Here is a 15628-nt window from a genome sequence, read left to right as displayed (position 1 = left end):
AGCATGCTCCGCGCGGGCGGGCAGGCAGCCCGCTAGGGCGCGAGCCCCGCCCCTGTGAGGCGGCTTGGCCCTGTTCGGCCCGGCCCCTTCTCCCGGCCCGGCCCGGCCCGGCCCGGCCTGGCCTGGCCTGTTCCCTTTTCCCGGCCCCTTCTCCCGGCCCGGCCCGGCCTGGCCTTTGGTGCCGCCGTGGGGGCGGGCCCGGGGAGCGGTGGGGGCGGGTGTTTGGCTCCCCGGCCAAACGGATTCTGAATCCCGGTCGTTTGGGCACCGCTCTCGTGTCGGTTACCGGGAGTTTCACAGAACCCTGTTTGCATTTGAAGCCCTGCAGGAAAGGTAAGGGTTTCAGGAGAGCGTTTCCCCAGCCACAGATGCTGGGGAAAGGACTGCTGAGGGGACGTGGCGTTCAAGGCTAAACCGTGCCGCCGGCTACTAGCAGAGGGCGTGCAGCCAGTTCAAGCATCTGCAAAAACATTACAACACATGTCATACACGGCAGTAGATTCAGTGCTGTAGCACTGAGTTGGCACATCCCGTGCCAAATTTCAGTTCTGCTGTCTCTGTAACTTGTAGGAAAATGGGAAAACGTTGCTTCCTCACGTTGGAACTGACATGGGTGTGTTTGAAAGCTTAGTTTTGGCAATACTTCTTAATACCAATTTTCTATAACCACTAAGTCGCTAGTGCAGAAAATGACGGTCAATATCCTGGAAAGAATCTGTCATCTTAGCATTCAGTGTTTATTTTCAGTTCTTTGTTTTTATCCTTGCTGTCTGGTCACAGTATACAGAGAAGTTTTTCACTTAGTTGTTAACAAAAAAAACCCCACCAAAACCCAACAAAACCAGCAGAGAAAACACCACATAGGAGTAAGAATGTATTTGTGTCTGTTACTTTGTGACAATGTTTATGTGTAAAGAAGCTAAACACCTGTGTGTCTGGTCTATGTAGGGATATGAGTAAGGAGCTTAAATCCAGTAACCATTAGTTCATACTATTGCTGTAGCTCGTGTTCCGAATGACTCATTTTGAGATGAAAGTCATACTGAAAAACCTATTTTTGACAACATCACAATGATTGCTCCAGATCGGTTCAGATAGAGCAGAGCAGCCATGACATGCTGTTGCAGACAGCATATGGATAACCACAATGAACATGAAAAGTATCAACGTTAAGTATACTGGGATCAAAAGGCACCACAGAATTTTGGCTGGACAAAGGACTGAGTTGTGCAGCTAACCCAGCGAGTGGGGAGAGAGAGAGTGCATGCAGGTCACTTACTACAAAGGAAGAGGTGAGCGACATGTTACAGCAATGAAACTCTAGGGTTAATGTAAGGATTGATAGTCAAAGTTAGAAATTTAAATCTGTATTTACATACCAGTATAACTACTTTCATTTAAAAAAAACCCTGAACATCCATATCACATGCTGAAATTTCAAGTGGCGCACAAGGGAATTTTACAAGAATCTCCCAGCTACACACAAAAAGGCATACAAGTAACATTTTTGCTTCACAGATCTAGTTAATGTTTTGGGACATCTCATGCATGGGATTGAGTTCCTATTTAACCATCTCTTGCACTATCTCATTCTGCCTATTTGACACATTAAACACGGTAAATCATAGTCTGGTAGCCAACACATGGTTTACACATACCACAGGCTTGGACAACAAGGGATTCTACAGTGCCAACCTTAATTTCTTCCTACTGGCAATGCACATGTAGAAGTGTCTCAGACTGAGCTTACGCCTAATGTTTCTTTTCCTCAGGAAATATGTCTTCATGTATTGCTAAAGAGAACAAATGCAGTCTAGACACTGTAAAGAATGGGAGGAGAATTAGAGCATAAGAGAGACTATGCATGCAATACTGAATTATGCAGATTTTCTCTGCACTCATAAACCCCTGCATGTCTGGTTCATTTGTTGAGCTAGTACTCAGGTAAGACTGGAAAAAATACAAGGGTGTCTGCAAGTTTCCAGCTGCAAGTAGTGAGATCACTGGACCAGAAGTCTTGCCAACACTCTAAAATAAAAATAAAATAAAAATTACTACTGCACTGGAGTCAGTGTTTTTATTTACTGATTTTCTGAAATTAAAAAAGGAAGTGTGATGTTTAACTGCTTTATTATGCTGCTTTTAGTGGAGATCTGTGAAGCTGGTTATTGAATCCTGATTAGGGGACATGTCTGTCTCTATGAAGAGAGTTTGAGAAATCATGATATTGTCTTGGGACAGAGGAAAAGTCATAGAAATAAAGAGGAATCAAGTGCAGTACTTCACTTGAAATTTCACAGAATTTGAATATCTGATATGTTTGTAATTGCAAAAAGGAAACAACTTATTTCTATGTATAAACTTTTTTGTTCCTGAGCAATGTAATTGTACATGCCCCTCCAGGCCTCATAGAATAGCATAAACACCATAAATAACATAAATAAATCAATATTGCATAAATGAAACAACTAGTATGAATACAATAGCACAAATTCACTTTAGAGTACCATGAAAAGCTTTTTTTTTTTTTTTCTCCTCTGTTTCCTACACAGGTAGGAACCATCAGATGAGCTTACCCTTGTGTGATGTGTCTGACGTGTCCTGATGAGATCCTGCTCTCTCACTCCGAAAGGCCCAGCCAGACCTGGAAGTGAAGAAAACAGCTCTCCAGCAGTGGGCTGGTCAGAGCACACAGGTACATTTCCCACATCGGGGCCAGCGCCACTCACGTTAGCCACAGCACAAGCCACCTGAGACGTTAGTACTGCAGTTCCACTGCAAAGATTCCAAGTTACAACTGAACAACAGATTGTCTGGAGTAAAATGACCAACAACTGACGAGTTTTCAGTTTGCAAGATGTGATAAAGCTGCTGCTTCTTGTTAGTTAATGCAAAGGTATGCTTGCTTAAATTAAAACAAAGTTAGCAGCGAGAAATGTAGCTAGGCCAATATCTACACATAGCAGTTAATTTTTATGGTTGCCATCTGTATAGTTCTTTGACTCCGTTACACAGTTGACTCAGTCAGCAGGGCAGAAAAGCAATGTTTCCAGACAGTGGACAGTCAGGCTTAAATTCAATGCATTTTGAAAAAAGCACATCTCAATTGTAACTTCTTAAAATATTGTGTGTGCACTGAGAAATGCATAGAAATAATTTGGCCGTAGTGACAGCATAAGATGTTTTAAAGCTGAAAATATTGATTAAATTCCTCTTTAGTGAATCTTATTTCCCTCCATGATTCTACCTATATTTCACATGCTCCAGAAGTTTTAAATTCAATTGCAATTAGAATTCTATTTGGATTAGGATCACTTATCTTAAGACTATGTTCTTACATAAATTCTGACTTTTTTTTCCCCTCAAACTGCTGTGTTCACGGGGAGAACAGATAATCAGGGTAGACAATCTTATATATTAATATCATTCAAAGTGTCATATGCAATTCAATTAAATCTGCTTTTGACAGTTTTCCATAGATTACATTAAAAACAGTCATAAGGTGAGCCTCCAAATCAGAAGCATTGGAGCCAAGGAGCTTGTATTGAAGGAAGACAGCTACAGAATTCTTGCCCAGCTCAGATCTTCCTCTTTGATTCCTTAATCTGTAAGGGTGGGTGGATACCTTGGAGCTGAAGACTTAGCATGATATGCATTAACATTCAGTTTGTTACAAATGTCTTCAGCCTGATTATCTATGACCCACCTTCGTTACATCTCATAACTTTTGTAAGATCATAGAAGTTCTATATAATGGCTTTGTTGGTTTCAGCAGAGCTATCTTGACCTAAAACTGGCTAAAGATACTGGTCTTTAAGCTCAACAGTGTCTCTTGGAAGGAAGTAGTCAGATGATAATGCCTACTGGTGGACCTGGCAGTGCTAGGTTAATGGTTGGGCTTGATGATCCTAAAGGTCTTTTCCAAACTAAATGATTCTATCATTCTATAATACTTAGGTGAGTTATCCCTTTAAAGAAAACTGTAGTTTTGCAGTTTTGTTTCCCATAGACATCAGGTGAAACTGGGAAGTAGCACAGCACTGTGGTTAGTTACAGGACTAATAATAATATATATAATCCTTTTTTTTTCACAAGTACCTTATGTGTCTGGAGAATTTGCTAAGACTAGAAATTACTGTGCCAAATCTCTGTTGTATGTTTTCCATTTTCCTGGGCAGTTTTGTCGTAGTGACTGGCTGAATACATTTCAATAGACCTGCAAATATAAAGTGTAGCAGAAACACTTTGTTTCCTTTACAATTGTTTTGAATCGTAATAAAAAAGAAGAGCTATACAGAGTATAGCCCTGTTGACCCCTAATGGAAATGTAAGGTAGGTGCCCAAGATAAGTGTGCTGAAATACCTCTAGAACTGCTTCTTTCTCCATGCTGACTGTAGAGAGGAAATGGGATCACTAGGTCTGATGTAGACAACTAAACTTTACACAGCCAGGGTAAAGCAAAATAAATCTTGTCCTCCCTACTCACTGAAATGGACAAGGACATCTTACAGGTTTTTAGAAAACTTCCTTCCCTACATTGTCTGGTACAGCTGGAATTGGTTTCATGGGATAGATGAAAATACTTATATTTAAAAATATAAATTAAAATAACTAAAATACTTTAAAATAAAAAAAAAATGGCACTTTGCTGATGCTCACAATCAGAGCATCTTCTATGATAATAGTAGATCAGATGTCTGGTTTATAATATTTTTTCCAAAATTTCAGTGAATTCCCTAGTATTGCTACTATATTGTCTTCACTGCCTAAGAATGTGATCACTTTTATTTGAGAAAGTCTCTCTGGGAGTTAGTTGGACCATTTAATCAATTTGTTAGAGATCTGATTTCTTTCTGATGGGAAGCGGTGTTACATTTACTGCACCCTTTATCTGCCTTTTATTGAAATTCCCACTTATGGTCAGCAAATTTTCACACTTCTTTTAGCTTAGCTAAGAAGCCAGGCCTTAATAGCACATGCAAACTCATGTACACACTTGTGCACACTTGAGAGAGGTCTAGAGCAAAACATTCTTAAAGCTATATACAGTAGCAGAGGAAATGTTTTTAAAAGCTCCTCATTTATCAGGAAAATATTGTAGCAATAATGTTAGTAAAGTCATTAAAAACCTGGATTATTTAGTCAATATTGCAACTGCCATCTGCTTCAGTCAGTCCAGGCCAAGAGCATGATTTATGTGAGTGGTGCCTCACTTATCAACTAATTCAGTTAAACTGGTAATGCTTTTTGCAGGCTTCAGCCCCTGACAGTTGTGGAAGGGAACAGAAGAAAAGCCATATTAATTTCCAGCATCAGAATCCCAGGTAACCTCATTAGGCTGATCACAGTTCCGATCTGTTTGCTGCTGAGTGAACACAGCTCTTGGATTCATTTTCCAGGGAAGAGATCTGTGAGGGTGATTCTGGCATTCCCCTCCTGTGCAGACCTTACTGCTTTGGTAAGGTGTGTGCCTATCAGCTTCATGAGAATGTGGTAGTGAAGGGAGCACAGCTCTGCCAGATAATACCTTGTGAAGCTCATTGAGCTGAGTAATGTTTGAAACGAATGCCTGTCAATAACATGCCTGTCTGGAGATGCCATGATCATCTGACCTTCTCTTTGTGTCCTGGGTTTTTCCAGTGATGGCAAAGAACCATTATGTGTTGCCAGTGAACAGCAAGAACAGGCTGCTCATAAGTCACCTAATGGAAATGGGTGTAGGCATAGTTTATGTGACACCCTCCGCTCCTACTGCCAGTGAAAACCTCCTCTCTGCAATCATGGTGTGTTGCCAGCGTTTTGATTGGGTGGTCTGCTGCTTTGCTATGAGTTCTCTGAGTTTGCTTTGAGTGCTCAAGCAGTAATTCTCAGCTATGAGAAGGAGCACCCACAGCCAGTCCTCCTGATACTCGTCATAAAAAACAAATGTGTGTATCAGTGTCTAGGGGGAAGGCTGTCCACTTGTTCATGTTCCAAAAATCCTGAATAAGTGGGTAATTTATGTAAGAATGTTTAAATTGCTGTAGTGCCAGGCACAGACTCATTCTGGAGACTTCTCCTTAGTAAGAAGTGACAACCCTCTTTAGTTGCTAGTCACTGAGAAATAGCATTGCAGTAATATGGTAACCAGAAAGCGCGCTCTCATCTGCACCTGACACTGCTCTGCTTTGGGCCATTTTGCCAGAAAAGGAGAATAAAGCTGTGTCCTGCTTATGTCCCCATCCCTTCTGCTCGCTTCAGGATTGGTTTTCACTACAGGACAGTAGGTGAGACTGAAAACAGAACAGAGGACAAAACCATTTGAAAGATATTGAAGATAAAATGCTTTCCAACCCATTTTGCAGAAGGATGGATGGTCTGTTTAGATTTTTTTCCCAAAAAATTTATCAGCCCCCTGCTGGAATTTCATTACAATCCCTGCTTCCAAATTATTAATGGCTGAAGGGAGGGAGCAGGTGGGAGATCCTCTCTTGACTCCTCCGGCTGTGCTCCCTACCCTAAAATACAGGGTCTTCCATCCCAGTGAGTCCACAGGGACCTCCAACATAGTGGGATGCACAAAGGACAGAGTCACCATGCCCAAGGGGGCAGGGACATGAGGGGGTCATGGCTGGCTCTCCTGGCTGAGGGCACATGCTTTTCTGCTTCAATCTCCACTTGTTTCTTAACAGATAACGTGTTTGGGACTTGCCTTTTTTCAGTCTGTACTTCTAAGGAGAGAAGACTTACATGCTTATGCCTCTTTCCTGAATGTGTATCTGCAATAAATGTTGAAGCTGTGGAGTTATTTTCATGTATTTTGACAAAGGGCTAGAAGCCTTGAAGATACTCTGTCCAATTCATGAAAGTGTGGAGAGGAGTAGAGTGGAATAGAGTAGAACATTTCAGTTGGAAAGGACCTACAACAATAATCTATTCCCTCTGCCTGACCAATTCAGGGCTGACTGAAAGTTAAAGTGTGTTGTTAAGGGCATTGTCCAAATGTCTCCGAAACACTGACAGGCTTAGGGTGTCAACCAGCTCTCTAGGAAGCCTGTTCCAGTGTTTGACCACACTCTCTCTAAAGAAATAATTCCTGATGTCCAGTCTAAACCTCCCCTGATGTAGCTTGGAACCATTCCCATGGGTCCTATCACTGGATACCAGGGAGAATCGCTCAGTAGCTCCCTCTCCACCTCCCCTCCTCAGGAAGCTGGAGAGAACAGTGAGGTCGCCCCTCAGCCTCCTTTGCTTCAAACCAGGCAAGCCCAAAGTCCCTAGCTGCTCCTCACAAGATATTCCTTCCAGCTCTTCCACCAGCTTTGTTGCCCTCCTCTGGATGCATTCAAGGACCTTCACACTCTTCTTAAATTGCAGGGCCCAGGACTGCACACAGGACTCAAGGTGAGGCTGCACCAACGCTGAATACAGCCGGATAATCACCTCTTCTGACCAGCTGTGATGCTGCGTTCATGCACCCCAGGGTGCAGTTTGCCCTCTCTGCTGACCCATGCTGAGCCTGCTGTCAACCAGCACCCCCAGACCCTTTTCTGTGGGCTGCTTGCCAGCCACTCCTCTCCCAGTTTGTGCTGGTGCCCAGCATTACTCCATGGCAGCATATAGAGCTTAGCCTTTGGTTCATGCCATGGAGTGCCCTGGGTCTTGCTGCCCTGATCATGCAAACGTATGTACCGCAATTTACAGATCCCTGTCAGTGCAAGCTTTCCTTTGAATGAAAGCTGCAGAAAGGGGTGAGCCTGGGGCACTCTTTGGTCTCCTCTAGCTGTAAGGTTGACATGTGTGCAGGGAATATACCTAGACCTGTAAAACCTGCTTTTTGGAAGCAGACTGTTGTCTGTTTTTCTCCTACTAAAGGAAATGGTTTCCCTCTCACCTGGGAATCAGGAAGATACAGGGGGGAAAGGTATGTGTGTGTGTGTCAAGAAATGAGCCTTCATTAACTCTGTTGCTAACAGAACTACTTTTCTCCTGCCCCTGCTTGCCTGTTACATAAATGCATTTTGCCCTCCAGTGGTATTTTCTGTCTACAGCTGTAACCTGTGATTAAATCAAACTATGTCCAGTAAAGAACAGTCTTGCAGGCCTCTAAGGGAAATTCAGCTGTGCATGGATGCAGCACAGGTGGCTCAGTAAGTGGCAGTCCTGCCTGCTTATTAATCAACCAACACATAATCTGAATTAAAAGAATGTTGTTCTCATATCCAGGTAACAGATTTTTTTAAGGTGGAACCATTAGCCTGTGTAGATTGCAAGCAGAATAATGGTACAGTGATTATTTACACTTTACCTAATGATTTTCTCTTCAGAAGAAATAGGATATAAGTGGTGGCAAGAAAAGAGGTTGTGGAATAATCACATATTGCTATCTTGCACCTAATGAGTTTCTTTTCCATAATCATAAAGACGATTTTCAGGTGGTTTTGGTAATATATTTAATTTCTCTCTCTAGGGCTACAAGGAGGCCTTTAAGCTACAGACCTGGGGTCTGCTCCTACAGTTACCATTTAAGTTGCCATGTTTAGCTGTTTGCTGCTTTTGCATAGGCTCCACAAAATTCACAAATTTTCCACTTAGGGACTAGTCTTACCCATTTATAAACAGATGTATTAGTGACAGGATGTAGGTTTGGTAAAAGATTTGTATTATCTGGATTCATAAGTGGTACCATGAGAAATATGCTGAGCAGCATTCACTCTGATGTGTAAGAATTATATTAGCTAACAGAGTTAATTGTTGCTAGTTATTGAAAATCTTTGTGAAGCTCAGCTGTATTAGTTTTATTTATTTGACAGTGTATATTGATGTGTTCCTCCTTTCTTACTAATCTGTAGCTTACCAAAACTCAGGTAGCCTAAACAGGGATCATAAATTATATCAAAGAAGTTAAAGCAGATGACCAGCTGTAACAGAATGAAACAAGCCATGGAAGCTTCCAGTCAATAGTATGGATCAGCATAATGATTCAGTAACCAGTCTACCTTCCAGAGTGCTAAGGGGTATGTAACACATCTACTCCAGTTCTTGTTATTAACTAGCAGCTGATTCACCAGCCATGTTATTCTCCTTCAGAGAACAACAATTTCCAGGAAGGCAGAAAAGCAAATGCCTGAGGCAGTTACTGCTTCAGCTATGTCAGTCTAATCTATTCCTGTGTTTGTCAGTAGCCTCAGATCCTCACACAAGTCCACTACAGTGCCTTGTCTTGATAGCTTGGGCTGTTATGGATGTATGAAAACAGAGGAAAATGCAGTCTTCCTTGGTCTTTATGATACAGAAGAGGCATGAACAAGTTCTAGTTCAAATTGCTATTTACCTTCATAGCAGACTTTTCTTGTATGCATTGTCATTATGAGGATGTGTGAGCCACAGACATAACAACCAGTGACTAACTGTCTCCCTGAAACTTTAAATGCTTCTCTAATCACCCAGCTCTGATTGCATTAATTTTGAGTAGCCATAAACCCCAATGTCTTCCTGGGGCTAACAGCATATGGACACGTTTGTATAATGCATTCATGCTGTGAAATCTCCCTTGACAGTCTTGTTACTCATCAGAGGTTTGTCAGTGCTAAGGTAGGGATGTATGGGAGAATTAAGCTAGGGAGGAGTGTTATGGTTATTTGTAGTACAATCCCAAATCCACACAAAGCACCGCTGAGGTTTGTGAGATTTGTCAAAGCAAGACTAAGTAGCTCAGGGCCTAGCGGCAATTTTTACTTCTTTTTTCAAAATTTACCACATACGTGTCATCAAAAAGCATTTTCCTCAGTTCATATGCAAAGATCTAGGTATGTATATTTGCAGCAATAGTTTGCAGCTACAGCAACTGCATACTGACAAGTGGTACATGCATGCAGGAATATTACCTGTAACATTCACAGAATCCTGCGGGTTCAGTGTGTTTCTAGAGGTACTAGAATGTTAACTCCTCTGTCTGCATGTAAGGTCCCAATATTTTTTTTTTAATTGGGGTTGTGTGTAAATGTTTTAATTTTTAGAAGGAATACCCTTTTATAAAAAAAACACATAGAAGTAATTATTTTATGATATTTTTGCATAACTATCTGTAGAAGCTTAATAGGAACCTAGTTCATAATTTACTCTACAATGAGAAGCCTGAAATAAGATGTGGAAAAGAGGTGCATTTTTAAAATCAGCTGAACCAGTTTACAGTGATTAATACCCATGTATTGCCTATTTGATCTTTAAGAAAATATTGAAACAGACAGACAGTACATCCAATTTTCACAGCCTGTTCTGCACTCCTTACTGAAAATAATGCAAAGTGATACATAGTGAGAAGCAGAATGGGATCCTGCCAGTCAGTGACGTGTAGCTGTGAGCTGCTGCAGATCAGTACCAAAGTAAGCGAGAACATCAGGAAAAGAGATCATGCTATGCTGGGACATGGGTGCAAAACTGAATAAGCATCATGGAAGTCTGGATTTTGTTTGACTTTTGCATTTGACTCTACTTGGTTCATTCATTGTGAAAAAAAATCCAGTAGTCTGCCCCATCTCCCTCTACCTTTCTTTCATGCCTTTGTTCCTTATTAGAAATTGCCATATTCCCTCCATTCTTCATGTTGAGATCCTTCACCTCCTTCCTGTATTCCAAAGGATACCCCTGTCCCCACCCTGCCAATCTGTCCTTTAGTCTTTATTTTTCAACTCGGAGGTCTTTTCAGTTTGCAGTCTCCAGTTGTTTCAGTCCTTTTCTCTGCCAGGCATAGCTTGGAATGATTCTGAGTTGAAAGAATGTATTTTCTTGTCGCGACGGAGGGAAGACACAGTCACTCAATATGAGTGATCAGCAGACTTCATTTATTGTACCTTACAGTCACCTTTTATGCCTTGTTATAATTAGCTCATACATATTACAAAAGTTAAGCTCATTATTGGTTAGTTGCCTAAATACCAAGCCCACCCCTAGTTTCTCTTCTGTAGTTTTCTGTTCCCACCTGCAACATTCTTTTCCCACCGAAATCTTCCTGTTATTGTGTAACAAAAACAGCCAAAGACAGTGTATTTTGCTTTACTTCAGATAAACTGAGAGTGATGTGCATTTTTGTCCAGCCAGCTGGACTATGTCTATGAGACCTTTTTTCAGCTAGCCAGTTATCCACATTTTCTTAGCCAGGAAGAGATAAGAGATGGCTTCAAATGCTTAGGTGGCTGTGCACACAAACAGATCGTAGAACCATAGAACGGTTTGGGTTGGAAGGGACCTTAAAGACCATCTAGCTCCCACCCCCTGCCATGGGCAGGGACACCTGCCACTAGACCAGGTTGCTCCAAGCCCCGTCCAGCCTGGCCTTGGACACTGCCAGGGATGGGGCATCCACAGCTGCTCTGGGCAGCCTGTGCCAGCGCCTCACCACCCTCACAGTAAAGAACTTCTTCCTAGCATCTAATCTAAATGTACCCTCTTTCAGTTTAAAACTGTTACCTCTTGTATCCTATCACCTTTCCTACAGTGAACTGTCAGAAGAATTCCTAGACTTCCCCCAGAAGACCCCAAAAAACAAAACCAGAATTACAGCACCCATTTTTGCCATTAGGCCTCAAACCCCTCTGCATTACCAGTTTTGCTGCCTTTACTGATTATGTTACTATTTGAAGCTTACCTTTGGTGCTTGCTGCTTGTGTCAAGTTTTTTTAATCTCTAGAAACATACGTCAGTTTACAGAACAAAAGCATGATAAGCTTCTACCATACCAGTGAATATTTTTTTTCCCATTTGTGATCCTTCATTGTGAAATTATACAGGTGCAGATTAAGGCTCGGTGCCACGTGGCTGTTTGGCTGAGCCTGGCCTCTAGAGACCTCCAGGCCGAGTGACATGGTCAGTTCAGTTTCAGTTTCGAACGGGCAGAGGCAGGAGGAACTCTCTCTCCCTTTCTTTGCAGGCAAATCTTCAAAAAGTCCTGCAGGATTACTACCAGTTTAAACCATTGTGGAGTTATCTACAATCAACAGTGAGCTTGGAGCCTGTTACAGTTACTTTGTGCCGTATGCACGTGGACCTCACCCTTGTGCTGAAGAAGACAGGTAGATTTTCTAGTACTTTCCTCCTAGCTGCAGGTGCTTCTGTGCTTTTCTGAACACTATCCCTTTGAGCTAAAATCCTTTGGAAAAGTCCGTTTCACCATGATGAAGCCCAGAATAGCAGTTCTAGCCTGTATTACTGTGACTTAACATTTTTCCTCTGTGTCCCCAAAACTCTTTAAACCAGCCTGGGGGTCATCGAGCTCCTCCAGACTCTCCCAAGTCTGCCCAGAGCCTGAGCTGTGCCAGTTTGGCAATTACACAAAGCTCTCTGTCCATATATCTTTAAAGCGTGCTCTAGTAGTGTTAACAGCTTGATTCAGTCATTAACAAAAAATTGCAAAAAGCCAAGCCAACTGCTGCAGGTGACAGCAATCAATTTGGCAGGGTGGAAAGGGACAGCTGTGTCCTTGTATTTAAGGGGAGAGCCTGAGGCAAAGGAAACCTGAGTCCTGCTGAGGCAGGTGAGGAGCACCTGGGAGTTGGTGCTGTTGATTTATATAACTTGGTGCTGGGCCTTGTTCCTTGACTTAGACACTCTGTGTGTGCAGTCTGCTTTTCCAAGAAAAGGGATTTTGAATAATGCTTGAAAATCGTCCTTTCCCCCACATTTCTGGTAATGCAAATGGAGAACTAGCAGATGAATATTTGTGCCTCAGGGAAACCTAGGGAAGCATGAACTAACCAAGGACTTGGAGAAAAGCTTGTTTTAAACCAGTAGCTCAAGTAAAAGGACCCCTTAACTGAAAGGTCAAAAAGAAACTAAAAAAGCTGTTAGTCATGCTCTGCAGGAAAACTGTAGATTAGATTCTCAGGGATCAGATTCCAGTTCACAGACTTTTGCAGGACTTTCACCCCAGAAAGAAGTCAGGAAGATAGATGTTTGCTTTTCATGCACAGGTTCCTCAGTGCGGATCAGCTCAGTAGACAGCAGAGGTTGCCTCTAAAAAGCCAGCAGGGTTCCCTCATAGTGGGAAAAGAATATCTTGCTACATTATTTGGGTGAAATTGCCCTCTTCTTTTCTTAGAGTAGGCGGCTGATGGGAGGGTGCTTCCGTACGGCACCTTGCCTTCTCAGTCGTACTGCCTGCTCTCAGGCCAGATGTTGTGGACAGATTCTTGCAGATCTTCAGTTCTTTCTTACTCTTCCCCCTTGTCTGCTCCTCCTATCCTCTGCATTTCTGCAGGTGATGTAATGTTAGGGGCAGGACAGACAACAGGGCAGCCTGCCTCACCTGCAAGTGCATCTGTTTACATATTCCTCATCTGGCCTATATTAAGGGGTTGGAAGTTAAAAGTATCCTTTTATGATTCTGCTCTTCATTGACTTTATTCACCCATTTTACATCTGTCCAACACAGTTACACTCAAGACTCTGATCTTTCTAGGGATGTAATATCTTCAAACCAGAAAGCACTGTCAGCATCTTGCTGAATTCCAGCTTTCCAAAAAATGGCAGAGTTAGCCAAGGCTTAAAAATATCATAGTTCTGTTGAAGAGAATAGTCACTCCTTATTGCACTCACTGGTACCTATCTGTAATGCTATTAGATTAACTCAGCCTGGAGCATAGCTAGAGACAGAGCTTGGAAGCACTCAGTTTTTGTTGTCTGCTAGAGAAGCCCAGTGCTAGCCTGAGCTGCTATAGCCTCTAGTTTCTATAACCATGTGGATATTTCACAAAGGTCAATGAGATACAGATGTTACAGCAAATTTTGTTAAAATTTTCTTACATTTCAGAGGTGGAAAAAAGGGAGGCTTTGGTGGGAGAAAATTATATCAAGTATTTTTCTGGGATCTAGTGATTCTCTGGGATCAGATAGAATGATCAAATAGTGTTTGTGCTTTCTGCGAAAATGAAGGAGGCCCAGTAACCTCCCATTTCCCTTGCTCTGTTATTCTGGGAGAATCTTCTCTTTTGGAAACACTGCATCAGTTACATCTAACCATACTAAGTGCCCTGTTCATTTTTGTTTCTCATATAACTACTTTCTTCTTTGTGTGACAGGGAATAAAAACAGGTTAATCAGTTACTGGTTATTCCAGCAGCAGCTGAACAGTCTCTTATGTGTTCCCAGCTGTAAGTAATCTAAAATCTGTCTTTTGCTTTTATGTAGGTACTGATATATTCCATATTGCCAAGCCTTCCAGCAGCAAATGAAGAATATGACTTTGTTCTTCATTTCCATTATATATTTGCTTTTGAAAGCCACTGGCACCAAAGAGGTTATATTTGGTCACAATAATTTCACAGAATATCAAGTGGGTAACATGAACCTGATTCTCTCTGTCCCACATGGTGGGTCAATGGAACCCAAAGACATCCCTGATCGAGAAGCTGCCTGTTTGGATGCAAACACATCCTCTTGTATCTTCTCTCATAAGTGTCCGCCTGGAAGTAATCAAAATTATAAGAAATGCAAAGTGTCTACCAACCAAGACAGGTATACTATAGAAGTGGCTCAGGCTCTTGCTGAAGAAATTAATGAAATTACTGATGGCTTCTTCCCACATATTGTTATAAACCACCTACAGAGGTTCAAGATGGATGCTAACAGGGAAAAGGAAGAAGCCTCCTTTGGAATTCCCCAAGCAGAACAGTCCTGGGAAGAGTATATGGGATTTTTGACCACTGCAAAATCACAGATGACAGGGGGCCTGATTCTGGATATCCATGGACAAGCACATCCTGAACGGTGGATAGAACTAGGTTACACACTTCCAAAAACTTCCCTTAACTCAGGTGTCTTTTCTGCATCAAGTTCCTCAATTAGCTATCTAGCCAGTCAGCTAGTCAATGTGTCTTCTGAGAATTTAGTTGCAGGGAACAGAAGTTTGGGTAAATATATTGAAGAACAAAATAACAGTTATGTTTGCGTGCCTTCTCCGTCCAATCCTAGCCCAAATAACGGGAGCTATTATAGTGGTGGATATATAACAAAGACTTTTGGTTCCCGTAGTTCTGGTACTGTTGATGCCATTCAGCTTGAACTACCCCAGTGGGTGAGGGCAGCTGAAGAACGTCACAGATTTTGTAAAGCACTGGCAAGGGCTGTAATGAAATTCTGGCAAACTAACTACTGCAGCCAGTACAACCATGAATTTCTGCCGTGCTGAAAGAGGCTGTTTGGTTAAGATACTTTTCCGTAATACAGCTATGATCTGGAACAACTGATACACCTGGAACATGTAAGCCTGCAATATAACTGTGGATGCTGGTGGAAAGACACTAACCTGCAAAGAAATACAGAGCCATCGACATAGAGAAAATCCACAGCTAATACCAACAAATCATTTAACACACAGCGTTGTGCTCAATACAGCATCGAAAAGACTGCTTGAAGATGGGTGGATGTATTTGGAAGTATCACTTGCCTGGTATGCTTCTCTGTGCTCAATTTCTTTCCGGTAGCATCCTTTTTTCTTTAGCACACAATAAACAAGTATTCTTCTAATTAATTCCTTGCAGTGCAGTGCCTTAGTAGATTATCTTTTGAAAGAAATGAAGTGTCTCTGCTTTTCCTGTGACAGTTAAGAAAAACAATAGTATCATTGTGTAAAATGTTTGGGGCTAGGACCAG

The 15628-nt window shown here is 42.0% G+C and overlaps 1 protein-coding gene across 10 annotated transcripts; it reads left to right on the top strand.

The window, feature by feature from the left end:
- The first annotated feature begins 108 nt into the window (after positions 1-108).
- Positions 109-15506, top strand: LOC106630993 (uncharacterized). Of its 10 annotated transcripts, XM_055714631.1 has the most exons (7): positions 109-333; positions 2553-2695; positions 5255-5325; positions 8032-8130; positions 8833-8997; positions 11910-12051; positions 14165-15506. In XM_055714631.1, exon 7 carries the CDS (start codon positions 14205-14207, stop codon positions 15162-15164), a length of 960 nt encoding a protein of 319 aa, XP_055570606.1. In that variant the 5' UTR covers positions 109-333; positions 2553-2695; positions 5255-5325; positions 8032-8130; positions 8833-8997; positions 11910-12051; positions 14165-14204; the 3' UTR covers positions 15165-15506. The 10 variants fall into 10 exon arrangements, with proteins under 10 accessions (XP_055570606.1, XP_027657344.2, XP_055570607.1 ...); XM_027801543.2 differs by lacking the exon at positions 5255-5325; XM_055714632.1 differs by lacking the exon at positions 8833-8997.
- The last annotated feature ends 122 nt before the right edge of the window (positions 15507-15628 follow it).

This window comes from Falco cherrug, chromosome 6 (assembly GCF_023634085.1).
Source record: "Falco cherrug isolate bFalChe1 chromosome 6, bFalChe1.pri, whole genome shotgun sequence".
In the NCBI taxonomy this organism is placed as follows: domain Eukaryota; kingdom Metazoa; phylum Chordata; class Aves; order Falconiformes; family Falconidae; genus Falco; species Falco cherrug.
The sequence above is the reverse complement of the archived record's forward strand: the minus strand, read 5'-3'. Positions and strand labels throughout refer to the sequence as shown.

Coding starts and splice junctions, on each gene's coding strand:
- LOC106630993 (XM_027801540.2), top strand. CDS start 14,205: ATGAAGAATATGACTTTGTTCTTCATTTCCATTATATATTTGCTTTTG.